This window comes from Oncorhynchus tshawytscha, linkage group LG11, assembly GCF_018296145.1.
Source record: "Oncorhynchus tshawytscha isolate Ot180627B linkage group LG11, Otsh_v2.0, whole genome shotgun sequence".
In the NCBI taxonomy this organism is placed as follows: Eukaryota; Metazoa; Chordata; class Actinopteri; order Salmoniformes; family Salmonidae; genus Oncorhynchus; species Oncorhynchus tshawytscha.
Window position 1 is genome coordinate 29,469,770 of NC_056439.1, and position 16,436 is coordinate 29,486,205.

The window sequence follows — 16,436 nt, forward strand, 5'->3', positions numbered from 1 at the left end:
AGCTTTTCATTTTTAATCCATTTGTAAACATTTCTAAAAATGATTGTGAGGTATTGTGTGTAGGCCAGAGACACACACAATCTTAATTTAATCAATTTTAACACAACAAAATGTGGAAGAAGTCAAGGGGTGTGAATACTTTCTGAATGACCCTGTGTGTATATATTTATTTTGACGGTTATTTTATTTCATGACGGTCTTCATCCATAACCGTCGGTTACACAGTAATTGTGCCAGCCCTAGCTTTTCCATGCTTGTCAATTAGAATTTGTCATTCCTGTCGCGAACTTGCAAACAGTCTTAGCTCTATGGAACACCTGGGATCATTTGTTACTGGAGACATTTTTGGTACTTTGGGTGTGGTGGTGAGGGTTATTACTGCAGAGGACCACTGCTTCTTCAGCCCATTGGCCCTCCTTCAGAGTCAGTACAGAGCTGTGGGCCTCGAATGAGAAACCCAATCAGGTGGTTTCCAGACCTCTTGCTTATAACACACACACCTCAACCGTACATATTTTCACATAATCTCTCATGCAGTGATATGAGACATTTGGATGGTTTCCCGACCCAACATACTTCATATGTGCCTGTACAGTGTCTCAGTTTCTCCACTCTACCAGTAATTTTGTGTGTGCGTGCGTGCGTGTGTGTGTGGATAGTCTATGTTATGTTAACCCCTCGCCCATCCCCCTCCTCTGTGTGTCTCCAGTCCAGCAGCCCCACGGTAGTGCAGCAGCAGCCGCCGCCCAGCAGGGTGGCTATGAGATCCCGGCTCGCCTCAGGACCCTTCACAACCTGGTGATCCAGTACGCCTCCCAGGGCCGTTACGAGGTGGCCGTGCCCCTCTGCAAACAGGCCCTGGAGGACCTGGAAAAAACCTCCGGACACGACCACCCCGACGTGGCCACCATGCTCAACATCCTGGCCCTGGTCTACAGGTCAGCCTGGGGAAGGGGCTCTGGGGTGGGGAGGTGGGTCGTGGTGGTTGGTATTGGCTGTGGATCAATTATAGTCAATATACACTGAGTGTACAAAACATTAGGAACACCTTCCTAATATTGAGTTGCACCCCCTTTGCCCTCAGAACTGCCTCAATTCATTGGGGCATGGACTCTACAAGATGTCGAAAGCGTTCCCACAGGGATGCTGGCCCATGTTGACTTCAATGTTTCCCATAGTTGTGTCAAGTTGGCTGGATGTCCATTGGGTGGTGGACCATTCTTGATACACATGGGAAACTTTTGAACGTGAAAAACCCAGCAGTGTTGCAGTTCTTGACACACTCAAACCGGTGCGCCTGGCACCTACTACCATACCCTGTTCAAAGGCACTTCAATCTTTTGTCTTGCCCATTCTCCCTCTGAATGGCACACATACATTCCATGTCTCAATTGTCTCAAGGCTCAAAAAGTCCTTCTTTAACCTGTCTCCTCCCATTCATCTACACTGATTGAAGTGGATTTAACAGGTGACATCAATAAGGGATCATAGCTTTCACCTGGATTTACCTGGTCAGTCTATGGCATTCCTAATGTTTTGTACACTTGGTGTATGTTTGATCCTGATTCGACAAGATGTCAGCTTGTATAGTAAGAATTGTCAGCTGCTAGTTCTGGGAAATGGGAAGAATCATTGATTGCAATGCATGTTTTTAAACCTGACAATACTTAATATGGGTCTATCCAAGACAAAACATTAGTCCATAACAAAGGGTTGTGTTGGACAAAATGGTTATTTATGTGGGGAGAGACTTGGTTATGATCCCCAATGTTGTCAAACTTGTACTTGAGACCCGGTGGCAGTGATGTAGTCAAGTCACTAAACCTCGAGGTCGAGTCCGTGGTGTCCGAATCATTTATACTTGAGTCCCTTGGTAGTGCTAAAAGTAGCTTTCCAACAATATGAAAATCACGACTTTAGTCCGAGTGAAGTCAGAGTCCTGGACTCAAGTACTACAACACTGCCCTGTGGTAATAGGCCTCACTGTCAGAGAAACCACAGTAACATGCCCCATGAGTCCTCTCTCTTTTTCTCTCTCCTCTATCAGGGACCAGAACAAATACAAAGAGGCAGCCAACCTGCTGAATGACGCTCTGGCGATCAGGGAGAAAACTCTGGGCAGGGACCATCCAGCGGTGAGTGTGGTTTCTCATCACTCTGTGTCTCAGCAGTATTTCTGTAACCAGCCAGCCAGGAAGGTCCACTAACTGTGCCGACCTCAACAGGCTTGTGTCTCTGACTCTCCCTGGACCTCCAGTTCCCTCAGTGCAGACTCAGAGCAGGAGAGGTTAGGCTCTCTATCACCCCCTCGTGTCTGTCACATGTGGGCCCCAGACCACCCTAGTCTAAATCAAAGGTCACTGTGGGTCCCTCTGTGGTCTCAGTGGTCTGGTGGTCTGAGTGAAATGCACGTGGTGGAGATTCATCCTGCTGATTGGGATATAATTAAATAGCAGTAATCACTTCGTGCCTCCCCTCTTTGTCTTCCTCTCATCTGTCGGTTACACCTCTAATTGGTTAAATTCACCAGATCAGTTGCACTCTGCTGCCGTGGTTGAGCCTTGTGGACACTCAATTATACATGCACAGATGATTTAAGGCTGTCCTAAGAGTGTTTTCTTTCTATTTCTGTGTGTGTGTGTGTGTGTGTGTGTGTCAGGTGGCTGCTACACTCAACAACTTGGCCGTGCTCTACGGGAAACGGGGGAAGTACAAAGAGGCGGAGCCACTTTGCAAGCGGGCTCTGGAGATCCGGGAGAAGGTGGGTCAGAGGGCGCTGGTCACTACAAGGCATTGTGGGAATGGAGTGCTAACACTGCAGAACGCTCCTGATTCCCGCTCCTCTCCAAATATATCTTGCTCAAGTTTCAAAGAACTTTGCTGTTCCTTCGAAAGTTTTCCTCTTAGTTAAACACAACTTTTAAAACTTATTTTCTGTCTATATGTTCTCCCCTGCATTCACTCCCGCCTCCCTATAGCTTTGTGTTGTTCAGAGGAACTGTGACTTTGGAGAGAGTTAAGTCCTGGGAGGGTTCATTATTTTTGGCTGCACAAAATGGGATGCTTATAAAGGAGAAGCTCAGCAGTCCTGGAGATGCAAAGTGCAGTGTCTCTATTTATCCATCTCCCTTTCTGTTTCACTCTCTCCCTTTGTGCCTTTTCCTCTCATTCTCCCTCTGTGCTAAGAATGACACGTCTACTCCCTCTGTGATGTCGTCTGTGCTAGAGCTTAAGGACAGCGGAGACATTTTATTTATATTCTCCACTTCTTAAACTGATGATAAAGCTCTCTCTTGAGCTTAGAGATATGCCACCCAGCTTTCGGCAACAGAGGAAGGAAGAAGGCTTTGCTGATGCAGGAGGAATTTTCCTGCAGTTCTCTCTTTTAATAGCAAGCGCTTTTCCCACTGTGTGAACTGCCTCAGTCCTTGGTTTATCCCTAGGGATGAAGATTAGGAGGAGGAGGGAGGGACTCTCTGAAAAGTTCCCCAGTAACATGCACTAGCCTGGTCTGGAGTTCAAAGAAGCACTCCTCAATAAAACTCTCTCAATATATCATCTAGACCTAGCAGTTGTTTCCTTTTTGAAATCCCATACTTCTAATGATGTTAACAGTAAACCCTTTAAATCCACGTTGAAGCTTCACAGGAGAGAGGGGGAGTGAGACTTGTATACATTCAGGTTGCTATTGATAATTCAGAGAGAAACCGTCAATCAGAGTAGAGCTGGACGACATGGACAAAAATCACAATAAATTGCCTGAATTGATACGATAAACAGAACGATAAGTTTATAGTATTAATCTGCACTACAGTTTTTTTTAAATGATCCTTTAAACTACTACTACTAGTTTGATGGTTGTAGCCGTCAATTGTCCCATTAACAATCACCCGTATTAGTAAATGTATTTCTTTTAAAACTTCTCTAGTATAGTCTACTTATCATAATAAACAATATCAGCAAAATGCCTGCGATTAAGTGTTCATTATGGTCGGTATCGAGCATTTTTTGTTTATCTTCTCAGGTCTAAGTCAGAGAGACTACCTCCAAATGACTACCAACCCGTAGCACTCACGTCTGTAACCATGAAATGCTTTGAAAGGCTGGTCATGGCTCACATCAAAGCCATTATCCTAGAAACCCTAGACCCACTCCAATTTGCATACCGCACCAACAGATCCACAGATGATGCAATCTCTATTGCACTCCACACTGCCCTTTCCCACCTGGACAAAAGGAACACCTATGTGAGAATGCTATTTATTGACTACAGCTCAGGGTTCAACACCATAGTGCCCTCAAAGCTCATTACTAAGCTAAGGACCCTGGGACTAAACACCTCCCTCTGCAACTGGATCCTGGACTTCCTGACGAGCCGCCCCTAGGTGGTGAGGGTAGGTAACAACACATCCGTCACGTTGATTCTCAACACGGGGGTGCGTGCAGAGGTGCTTGCTCAGTCCCCTCCTGTACTCCCTGTTCACTCATGACTGCACGACTCCAACACCATCTTTAAGTTTCTTGATGACACAACAGTTGTAGGCCTGATCACCGACAATGATGAGACGGCCTATAGGGAGGAGGTCAGACCGTGTGGTGCAAGTACAACAACCTCTCCCTCAACGTGATCAAGACAAAGGAGTTGATTGTGGACTACAGGAAAAGGAGGACCGAGCAAGCCCCCATTCTCATCGACAGGACTGTAGTGGAGCAGGTTGAGAGCTTCAAGTTCATTGGTGTCCACATCACCAACAAACTAACATGGTCCAAGCACACCAAGACAGTTGTGAAGAGGGCAAGACAAAACCTATTCCCCCTCCGGAGACTGAAAAGATTTGTCATGTGTCCTCATATCCTCAAAACGTTTTACAGCTGCACCATCGAGAGCATCCTGACGGGTTGCATCACTGCCTGGTATGGTAACTGCTCGGCCTCCGACCGCAAGACACTACAGAGGGTAGTGTGAACGGACCAGTACATCACTGGGGCCAAGCTTCCTGCCATCCAGGACCTCTATACCAGGTGGTGTCAGAGGAAGGGCCTAAAAATTGTCAGTCTCCAGTCACCCAAGTCATAGACAGTTCTCTCTGCTACCGCACTGCAAGTGGTTCCGGAGCACCAAGTCTAGGTCCAAGAGGCTTCTAAACACCTACCCCCAAGCTATAAGACTCCTGAACAGCTAATCAAATGGCTACCCAGACAATTTGCATTGCACCCCCCCTTCTACGCTGCTGCGACTCTCTGTTATTATCTATGCATAGTCACTTTAATAACTCTACCTACATGTACATATTACCTCGACACCGGTGCCCCTGCACTTTGACTCTGTACCGGTACCCCCTGTATATAGCCCCGCTATTGTTATTTACAGCTGCTCTTTAATTATTTGTTATTCTTATGTCTTGCTTTTTTTTGTTGGTATTTTCTTAACTGCATTGTTAAGGACTTGTAAGTAAGCATTTCACTGTTGTATTCGGCGCATGTGACAAATAAAACTTGATTTGATTTCATTAGCAAGCCTCTCCAACCCAGGCCTCTGTCACTCACTGTATAGAGGGAAGGAAGATCATAATTTCTCTGCTAATGAGCAGTGAGCCTCTCACTCCTAACTCCCAGTCTCTGTGTGTCTTTCTCTCAGTGAGTCAGTCAGAGAGACAGAGTTAGCCCTCAGCTCTGTCCTCCTTCCTCACCCAACCCCTTAATGATACCTCTCCTCTCCACCAGCTCTGCTCTGACTTCACCCACCTATCTAATGGTCCAGCCAGATCACATAAAGGACAGAACTGAGACTATTATTCTATCCAAAGTAATGGTGATGGGGTCTCTTTCTGTTGTTATAATTATTCCCTTTTCATCCTTTCGCTTTGATTAGCGTGAACCATTCTTGCTTTATTACTCACTGTTTTTGTTATATTAACATGGCCTCCCCCCATCTTCTCCTGCCCAGGTTCTGGGTAAGGACCACCCAGATGTGGCCAAGCAGCTGAACAACCTGGCCCTGCTGTGTCAGAACCAGGGCAAGTACGAGGAGGTGGAGTACTACTACCAGCGGGCCCTGGAGATCTACCAGACCAAACTGGGCCCTGACGACCCCAACGTGGCCAAGACCAAGAACAACCTGGTGAGAGGGTCACATAGGGGTTAAGAGATCACTGGCTTTGTGTGATGACCGCACATTTTAGAATGAGTTATGAGAAGAAGAGTTTCTGACGTTTTGAAGGTCATATTCTTACATATTCATATTCGGTCTCTCTCATCCTCTCACAGGCGTCCTGTTACCTGAAGCAGGGGAAGTTCAAGCAGGCTGAAACTCTGTACAAAGAGATCCTTACCCGTGCACATGAGAGGGAGTTTGGCTCTGTAGACGGTAAGACACACACAGCAATCAAGTATCGTCTGTCGTTTGATGTAAAGGTGAATGTTTTCACGCTGCTGTCATCATTTTAGTTGAAAAGCTTCTGAAAACAACAATGACCTTTCAGTTGAATGCTCTAATGGTTTGAGCCAGACCATACCCTGCTGTCTGCCTGAATGTCAGTCAATATTTTATTTTGACCTGCGTGTGTCTGATGGTTGGTTGTTGTTTGTCTTTGACTGCAGATGAGAACAAACCCATTTGGATGCATGCGGAGGAGAGAGAGGAACAGAGCAAGGTGAGAGAGAGTGTGTGTGTGTGTATGTGTGGTGTGGATGATGGAGAGTCCACTTTCACTAAGGACCATGGTATTAGTCACTGCTGATGCTGTGGATTAACTTTCACAACTGACAGGGGAAAGTGTTTATCGATTTAGACGGCCGAAGAAGAAATCGTGACCGACCGTAATTTCTCAATTTACCACCTCTAAACACTCATGTATTTTGGTGCCGCATTAACGATCTCTCAAATCAGCTTAATTTCATATTTTCATATCTGATGTAATCCAAATCTCCTTTCATGGTTCCGTGTCATTTGTCAAGAATTAGCTGGGATATTTAGGCTGTTAATTAATGACCAACCATTTTACTATGGTGGTAGATTTCTGTCATTAGCGTTTCAAGTCCTTAAATCCTGACAACTGATGGATGTGGTGGTTCATCTCTAGGGAAAGCAGCAGGACGGCTCCCCGTTCGGAGAGTATGGAGGCTGGTACAAAGCCTGTAAAGTAGACAGGTCAGTATTAAGTATGGAAACTATAGTGGTATGCCTATGGTCCTGTATGTGATTACATTAGTTCATGATGTGTTTATAATGTCTGCCCCAGCCCCACAGTGACCACCACCCTGAAGAACCTGGGCGCCCTCTACAAGCGGCAGGGTAAATTTGAGGCGGCAGAGACCCTAGAAGAGGCCGCTATGCGTTCCAGAAAACAGGTGTGACCACTGTCCTCTTCTGCCACTTACCTGCCTGAATAATAGATTTGCCAGCCCAGGGTCATGTGAAACCGGGTATGTGAACAGACTGGAGGAGAATCGTTGGTCCAGCTGTCTAAACTGAAATACTAGCAGATCTTGGTTTTCATCTGTTGTAAACCAATCCATAACAAAATCCAACACATGATGCGATGTTGATCACTGAGAGTGTGTGTGTGTTTCCTGTCCACATGGCCAGGGTCTGGACACGGTGCACAAACAGCGTGTGGCGGATGTTCTGAGTGAGCCAGAGGCGCGGGAGAAGCAGTGGAGCCGTGAGAGCCTGACCTCCGACGCCACGGTCAAGTATGAGAGTGGCCCGGACGGGGGCGAGGAAGTGAGTATGAGCGTGGAGTGGAACGGGGTAAGTACAGTACACAGCCCAGGCCACACACAGGGAGTAGGAAGGGGTACAAACACACCCCTTAGATCCTCCTAGAGAAAAGCCCAATTGGGATGGAAAATATTTGATATGATTGGCTTTGTGATTAATATCTCATCTGATTTCTCAATTTGCTTTGAAAACGTCTCTAGAAATGATCAATGTTAAGATTATACATTACAATTGATGATTTATTTAATCTACTAATGAGCAGTGAACAGTGGCTTCTGTCAAGGAGGATATTACTGAACATTTAAAGTTATTTCTTACCTACTCTTAAAGTGCATATCCTCTACAACCTGTCAATTATTTGATGAGGACTGAGTTGCCAGTGGTAACCTTGGTGGTAAATGTCCTAGATTCTATATGACTCCATATTATTTGTGTGATAGCTAAGGTTATAATGCTGATTGACTGTCTGGCCAGTTTGTAGTTATAATCACCTCCTCTGTTCTACACTCATGCTTCTAGTCTACACTCATGCTTATAGTCCTCAACTGAGTGAACACTCCAGCTGCTTACATACAATTACTTATCAGACCTTTGTGCCAGCAAGTTACTGTGTCTAGTATAGAAGCCATATGTTTTGTATGGTTCTATTTTGTTTTCAGCAAACAGTATATTGCACACAACAAACTCGTCCTTTCCATGCATTAGTCTGACAACTGTATGCTATTCTCACTGGCTCTATCCGATTACTGCAGTAAAGTCCTCTTGGTCACAGCATATGTTTGCAAATCACACTACACTCTCTGCTGTAGTCTGCTATTCAGAACTGCCCTGCTCCCATAGCAACAGTAGCCGTAGTGCCCAAGACAACCAATCAGCATCTCCTCCTTGGAGTCCCCTGCCTGCCTGGTCTGCCCTCAGCTCAAGGCTCCGGGGAGACTGGGCTCAGGCACATTCGTAACCTGTGTTCTCTACTGTACTGCTCACCTATCGGACTGTCTCAGTCAGACACTAACCTGTGTGTTAAACAACACCTCTGTCGCCATGGTGACTCATTCATGTTCTCATCACTACTGATGCATGTGGGCTCTGTACTGTACATCTTCAATGTCCCTCTGACACTTTCATCATGTGTGTTTGTGTTTACTGTACTGTCTGTACTCTGTGCCTCTCCTGCCCATTGTGTGTGGGGCGTGTAGTGCTGAAACCTCTGTCAGACACACATAGTACATACTGGTAAGGATGGATGGACAGACTTAAACATGTATGATGATTGTGATACAGTACCCCTGCTGTCTTTTTCTCTGCATCCAGTGGCAGGTTATTACCAGTCAGAGTGGTGGGACAGCATTCAACCTGTACAATCTGTCCCATTATTCTAGCTGATTCTGAGTGTGTATTTACTGTCTGCATCCCTTTGTCTGTGCATACAGTGCTGTGGTGGGCTAACTTGTTGTTTCCTCTCTGAGTAAAACCTGTACTACTGTGTGTGTAAGTATGATTTAAGTGTGCTAGAAGACAGACTGTTCCCCAGACACAGTATCTCTCCAAGAATACCCCCTTCACTTCTGCTTTGTTTGGGTGGGTTCTATCACCCACTTTAGTCCTATTTTCCTTTTGTTTGTTGTCTTTTTGGGGTTTTCCGGAGCTTTGATTTGATTTGCCCATGGATGAGCCTCAGGTCCTCTGAACTTGGCAGTGGAAAATGGCTGATGGCTTTGTACAGGGAATTGACTCATGTTTATTATAGAAACCTAACTGGGTTAGAACACACATGCAGTTGTTTTAGTTTATTTTGGGGTTATAGTCACATTGTTGGTTGTTTTGTGGATTAACTTCACAGTTTTTTAGATCGGCTGAAATTAGCCTGTTATATTCATTAACTATAGTTCTATTCATTCACTTTCCAAATTACACAACTACTGAATTTACCATCATGACCAGGACACTGGTTAGCTCATACTGGCTAGGACCTCAGTGTATTGAGAGATACTTTAACTGACCATTTAGGCTCTGAGGTCATATGAGCAATTCCAAATCCATGCTGCCTTTGCATCAGTTGGATGCACTTGATAAGGGATTCAAGTGCCATAAGGACTGATTTAATTCACTCCTCAATTAGTTTTTAGGCTACTGTTTTTACTTTACCCTTGGTCCCTGGATTTGTGTGGTTGCTTATAGTTTCCTTTGCCCTATAAATCTCTTTAGCTTTTGCTAATTTTGAGCGCTGATGCCTTCTGCAGTTGTAAAGCACCGCCACAGCCCTACCTGGAGAAATACTGTCTCTGTAGGGGAAACACTGGCTGACCTCTGCTGTCTGTCTGACATGCTCTGCTTTCCTTCTCTTCCTCATTTTCTCACTTTACTCTACCTCATCTTCATCTCTGTTTTTCAATACCCTCTTCTGCCTCTCTTGGTATTCCTTTTAATTTGTCTCCCTCTCTCTTTCTTTTTTCCTCCCTCTCTTCACCCTGTCTGACCGGCAGGCATAATCCCAGATGCCTTGTTGTGGTTCTAAGTACTTGTCTTCTGCATGACGGACGCCAGCTCGCCTGCCACCCCTCCAGCTTTGCAGTTGTGTCTTCTCTTCAGGCTCTTCTCTCCTCCTCTGGGCTGTCTGTCTGGTGACTCTACTGGGCCAAGCTGTCCCTAGTTCTATCCTCCTATCCACTGTCAATGGGACCAGGGGGGCTGGGCTCTATGTCTCAGAACCAAACCAAGCCACTTCTGCCTCCTGCCATTACCTTATCTTGCTCTTTGCTGTACTTAAATACTCTGTCTCCTCACTCTATCTGTTCTATCTCTCAGTAGGGTGTGTGTGGTGTTGCGTTTCTAGCATTTACTAGAAGTAATGATGCATACCGGTCTGCTTTTGCTCGTAGTGATTTAACTAACATACTGTGAATTCTATGAGTTGGTGGCATGATCATCATCCTGTATGCTCCCTCAGAGTACCGTGGTGGCTCTAGGCTGCTGTCGAGTTTCTTTAGTAGTGTTTGATCCTATGCTCCATATGGTCCTATTGATGTCAAACTTAACGGTGTTGTCATGTCCTGATCAGGAGGGAGTGTCAGAAGACAATGCAGCTCCTGTGTATACAGAGCCAGATGGTGGGAGGGGATTCGGAGTGTAGAGGGGGGTATAGGACAGAGGAGTGGGACATGCCTCACTCTGCAGAGTGGAATCTGGACACTTCTCTTCATGGCTCCTACTAATCTACTCTGTCCTGTCTGTGCTTCTTATAGTATGTATCTCTTAACTTCTAATAAAACGTAAGTCTTTGCTCACCCACATCTTTGCCTGTAGCCTCTTTGTGTGCTCTCTCTTTCTCTTTGTGTGTGTGTGTGTGTGTGTGTGTGTGTGTGTGTGTCTAAATCTTGATGGTAGAGGTCAACTCCGGGACCATGGTAAAGTGACCCGTCCTTTTCCTTCTCTTCTCCATGGTGGTGTCCTAGTGGACAGGTCAGAGGTTAGGGGTCAGAGCTGTGTGAATAACCACAGAGGATGAAAAGCTGTTACTTCAAGATCTGATCAAACATAGCAGGATGGATATTGCTACCTTGAATGAATAAAGCATGAAAACCTTTAGAAGGAATTTACATTGCTCTGCTCTGTTGACCCAAGAGAACTATTGTGAGCATAACTTTATACAATGTTTTTGGAGGGCTTCTCTAATTTCTTTATAGCATCATTTCTGAATAGCGCACGGATGAGGCCGACATGTTTTGTCTCAAGAGAGTCTAATCGGATGCTCATGCAAAAACAAGCACATGCACAGTCCATCACATATGCAGACAATAGAAGTTGCTGAGCCAATTCTCTTTTGATTGTGTGCGTGCGTGCATATCTGTACTGAGTGTGGGGGTGTGTGCAACTCTGCATGCATGTTTGTCTCTATCTGTGTGTATGCAAGATGTGAGTGTGAAAGTAACCCTCTGACCTCTCTCATCAGGACGGTTCCGGCTCTCTGAAGCGGAGTGGCTCCTTCAGTAAACTCCGTGCCTCTATTCGCCGCAGCAGTGAGAAACTGGTCCGCAAGCTGAAGGGCGGCAGCACACGGGAGTGGGACCCCAAAAACTCTGGGTAACTATTCTCCTCACCTTTGACCCCTTCATGCACAGTTAGTTAAATAAAGGTTACAATAAAGGTTATAAATACAACAAATATTTTTTGTATCTAACCTTTATTTAACTCGGCAAGTCAGTTAAGAACAAATTCTTATTTACAATGATGGCCTACCCCAGCTAAACCCTAACCCAGATGATGCTGGGCCAATTGTGCTCCACCCTACGGGACTCCCAATCACGGCCGGTTGTGATACAGCCTGGAATCGAACCAGGGTCTGTAGTGACTCCTCTAGCACTGAGATGCTGTGCCACTCGGGAGCCCCAGAAAAGACTAAGCCACCCTGCTTCTGGAGGGATCTCTACTCTGCTGTGGGTTAACTCTGGTGTAACTCTGAGTCCTGTTTGGCACAGCTAATGAACCACTGGGGGTTGCACTAACTAACACATTCAAGAGCCTGTTACTTGTGCATTTTTACTTTCATACACTATGAATGCCACATACTGTGACTGGTACAGACTTTTACTGGCTCAATGTCACGCTCTAGAAACAGGGTACTATTCCAGACTACATTGCCTCTGTGGATATGTCCAGTGAGGGAAGTGCTTTGAGCTGACAGGCAGAGCAAGTCGGACTGATTCTGAAACTACAGAGGACTCTGACTCCTAGTGCCTCAGTCAGCAGTGAGCTTCTCTATTTTATGTCCTTATAATTTGTATAAAAAGTAACATCTGCTTTAAAAATAATAATAATTGTTTTTCCACAAAAATAGTGAACTAGGCCATTATTACTCCTGTATGAGCGGAGAAAAATACTCACACACGCACAACACAAAACAACTTCCCGCGGCCATGTGTACACAGAGTACTCTCAATCAGCTGTGAGGGACAATCTGGCCTAGAGACAGAACTAAATAAAGAATGATTAAGAGCTCTAGATGACCAAACTACTACTAATTGCCTGCTTTGAAATGCCTGCATATGAAAGCCATATTTTATTTGTTTTCCTTTTTTCACAATTTTTAAACTACATTTTCAAAACAAGGTGCAAATATCAGAGTTTTTTTGGTGAATTTATTTTTGTCTGCATGGGCATTTTATTTTATTATTCTAATACATATCTATGCTGTGTTTTTATTTCTGACTAATAAAAGTGAATGGCTACTGCATGCCTCATCTGTTTGTTGACATTCTGTTTTCTGACTCATTTTCCTCTCTTCTGCTCTTTCTATCCCTCAGACCATTTTAACATTCCTAACTCTTTATCAATTACAATTTAACCCCATTATGATGACCTTTCTAATCTAGTAGAGCGCTGTATCAATAGAATTCAATGAATTTGGCACCAAATACTACTCCCTTTAATCAATTTGTTGTCACACTCTCTTCAACTTTTGTTAAGTGTGTCCTTTAACCCATATGTTATGATTTAGCTCATAGAGATGGCTTTATGTATTTGTGTCGGGGCATTGTCTGAGGAAACTAACCCGTGAGGGAGTCTCATTTTTGTTATTAATCCACATACCATCTTCATGGGCCACATGTCCCTCTCCTCACTCTTGACCCCTCAACCCGGTTCTCACTGACATCTCCTTGCATGCCACTGTTCTGGGTGCAGCATGAAGCGAGCCAGCTCACTGGGTGTTCTAAACGTGGTGGACAAGGCTACCGGAGACCTCTACCAAGTAAGGAGCCTAACTGTCTCTCTCGCTCCATCTTTCACGTCACTCAATCTTTCCCCATTTTTTTTCTGGGTCTCTTCTCCCTCACCATCCCCTGTGTTCATCTTCCTCCCTCTTTCTTACACACTACTCTCTGAGACTTTATGAAACAACAATTCCCCAATGGTCCTCTTGGTTGTGATCTGTGGTCAAGCTGTCCCTTGTCCCTGTCCACCTGTGCAGTCATCTCAGAAACTGGTCACTAATGTAATGACTAACATGTTTCTCTTTGTGTGTACACTAATCTATAACCCCTTAGTCACAACTCACAGTAATGAATGATGTGCACGGTAGATGTAGTGATAATGTAGTGATAAAGGTAATGATACCTTTTGACAGTTTATTTATGTGGCTGCAATGAGGAAATTAGACTTAAGGTGAACCCTGTATAGTAGTCTGTAACCAGATGATCAACAGCAACCATTCAAAATTCTACTTGCAACGTTCTACATGAATTGACTCCAATGTTAATCCTTTTATAAATTGACTGCTATCGATTGTTCACCACGATAAATCTGACTGGATTTATTTGAGACTATGCATCACTGGACCATGGTACCATTCTACATGGTGGGATATTGGTTCTGCCAACCTACCATACGATAAGGGTGTCACTGCAGAATACAGTAGTGCACCAGATTTCAGCATATTGGCATCTCATTTATATTGTATACTACATTCCCCCAAATACTTCAACAGTAATCAATCATGAACCCTTCATGTCTGTATTCCATATTCAAGCAAAACAGACCTTTTCTCCATGGAAATGTGAAGGATATTTTGTCTGTGATGTGGACCGTGTACATGAACTTTCTCTTTAGTTCTTCAACCTATTCTGAACCCTATGCCCTCTCTGCTGCCCACTCTAGGAGCGAAATAATCATCTGAGAAAGAGTCGTGACCTGAGCTCCAGCCACACTGACCTGGCGCATTGAAGGTCGGAACTCAGAATGTTCCAGTGGAGAAGTGACAGAGGTCATGGGGTCAGTCTCCTAAACAACCCCCTCCATGTTGTAGGTATACAGCTGGCTGCAGTACGTAGGTTTCACAATCTCATTGCACTTTGATCTCATCACTGGTTTGCTTAGGTGTTTTCATTGAAATGTTTTCTCTTTTTTTCTATCAATATATGTCGAACAACATGAGATTAGTTATAATGAATGACAAATGTATAACGCTAAGTCAAGTGTAAATGCGTGTGTGTGGATGTAAGTATGCACCTATATTTTATAGTTAAGTGCTCAAATGAGAGAATGTTCATTTTTGTATTTTCTGTGTGTGTGGTTGCTTTGTCCTACCTTACCTCCACAGATCTAAATCGTATCTTAAATCACTTGAATGGAATATGTGTGCAGTTCAGGAGGTCCCAATAGGGTACTTAACTCTGCTGTCTTACCCCCTTTCATCCAAATTGATGTCCTGTGTGTTCTTATTGAAGTGCTAGATGTGCTTGTTGTATTAAGTTTTATGTTTTACATTTGGGTTGTGTAAATTATGGTTTATTTTATTTCCTATGCTGATCTGGGGAATCTTATTTCTTTGTATCAGAGGTCTTGAAATGGATAGCTCTGCTTCTAGTTTCATGATGTTACTGCAATTTCAAGAGACTGCTCAAAATGTATGTGAAGTTATGAGTCAGGATCGTTCTGTTGGCACATTAAGTATATCTGGTGGATTTCTCAGGATTGTCACAGAACAGAAGATGGCTAGCGAAGCTAGTTTTGATATACACTGACTGCACTAGTTATTTAACACAAGAACCTGTTACAATCAAATGCATTTTCCAGTAATAGCATGAAAATATTGTTACAATCTGGAGTAAAGACATTGTTTACTAATTTGTACCAATCTGTTTCTGTATGTTGAATGATGAATCAAGAGTAAGACTATGTATAAAGAGTGAAATTAAGCTGAAGTACTTGGACTTCATTAGATTAAATATCCAACCAAAAATTTCAACAAATGTTTTTATTGATCCATTATAGGACTTGCTGTCACTCCCACATTTACATTGTTTTACTTTGTTCTCAAAACTTTCAAGTTAACGTTTGCTCGTTTCCGAAGCGTGCCTTTTTTAGGTCCACAGACATGATCCTACTAACATGGGTTTGGATTGCTTGTTGGGTGGACTGTTAATGTGGTCTGTTGATGGGGATGTGTGATAGCGTTCTCTTATGTAAGGAAGGTGACTGTTACATTTGACTTCAGACATCATAGGCCCAGGAACTTCCCCAGTCCCTCACCAGGATGACTTAAAGAGGGGTGAAACATTACTAATTAGGGTTAAATTGACCAGACCGGTTACACTATTCAAGGAACAGGACCTATTTTTATGATAAACAAGCAAGTTGTCATGAGCAGAGGGAACCATGGGGTAGTGAGTAATTTGCAAGTAATCCTATGAGCAGTGATACAATGGTTGCGTTTACACAGGCAGCCCAATTCTGACCTTTTTTCCACAAATTGATAGTTTGGTCAATCACATCAGATCTTTTTCAGGGCTGATCCGATTGGTCAAAAGACCAGTAAATAAAACAAATATCAGAATTAGTCTGGCAGTGTGAACGCAGCTTCTGAGTCACTTGAGGTGGTGCACAGAATTATGGAGAAGGACAACACGCCCTGAACTAGTGAAACACTGCTGGGAAATGTTAATGATGACATCACCCTATTATTTGTGACACAGTCAATGCACCAGACTGTCCAAGTTAACTTTTTTTTGTTTGGGGTTGGGCTTGAGTATGTTTGGAGATGTCCTGGGCTAGACTGGCAATAGGAACACAATTGGTAACTATCCAAACTTCCAGCCCCTTTCCCTTAGGATGACTGCTGTGCTGGCTGGATCCCTTTAGCCTGAACTGTGGTGAACTGTTTGTCCTGAGAAAATATATTATATGGTATAAATTGTTTGAATAAAACTATACAAATGTT

General features: G+C 44.0%; 1 protein-coding gene across 7 annotated transcripts in view; it reads left to right on the forward strand.

Moving 5' to 3' along the window:
- The window catches only part of LOC112261688 (kinesin light chain 1), a 47,819-nt gene extending 31,383 nt beyond the window's left edge, over positions 1-16,436 (forward strand). For 3 of the 7 annotated variants that reach the window (XM_024437232.2, XM_042329999.1, XM_024437233.2), the window contains exons 6-17: positions 710-938; positions 2,048-2,135; positions 2,660-2,761; positions 5,948-6,121; positions 6,268-6,367; positions 6,601-6,653; positions 7,083-7,150; positions 7,242-7,350; positions 7,589-7,753; positions 11,673-11,803; positions 13,403-13,469; positions 14,375-16,436. In XM_024437232.2, the coding sequence (XP_024293000.1) occupies positions 710-938; positions 2,048-2,135; positions 2,660-2,761; positions 5,948-6,121; positions 6,268-6,367; positions 6,601-6,653; positions 7,083-7,150; positions 7,242-7,350; positions 7,589-7,753; positions 11,673-11,803; positions 13,403-13,469; positions 14,375-14,440 (1,352 nt within the window). In that variant the 3' untranslated portion in view covers positions 14,441-16,436. Of the gene's footprint in view, positions 1-709; positions 939-2,047; positions 2,136-2,659; positions 2,762-5,947; positions 6,122-6,267; positions 6,368-6,600; positions 6,654-7,082; positions 7,151-7,241; positions 7,351-7,588; positions 7,754-10,206; positions 11,014-11,672; positions 11,804-13,402; positions 13,470-14,374 lie in introns of those variants that run through there. The other 4 variants (XM_042330000.1, XM_042330001.1, XM_042330002.1 and 1 more) reach the window with 4 other exon arrangements.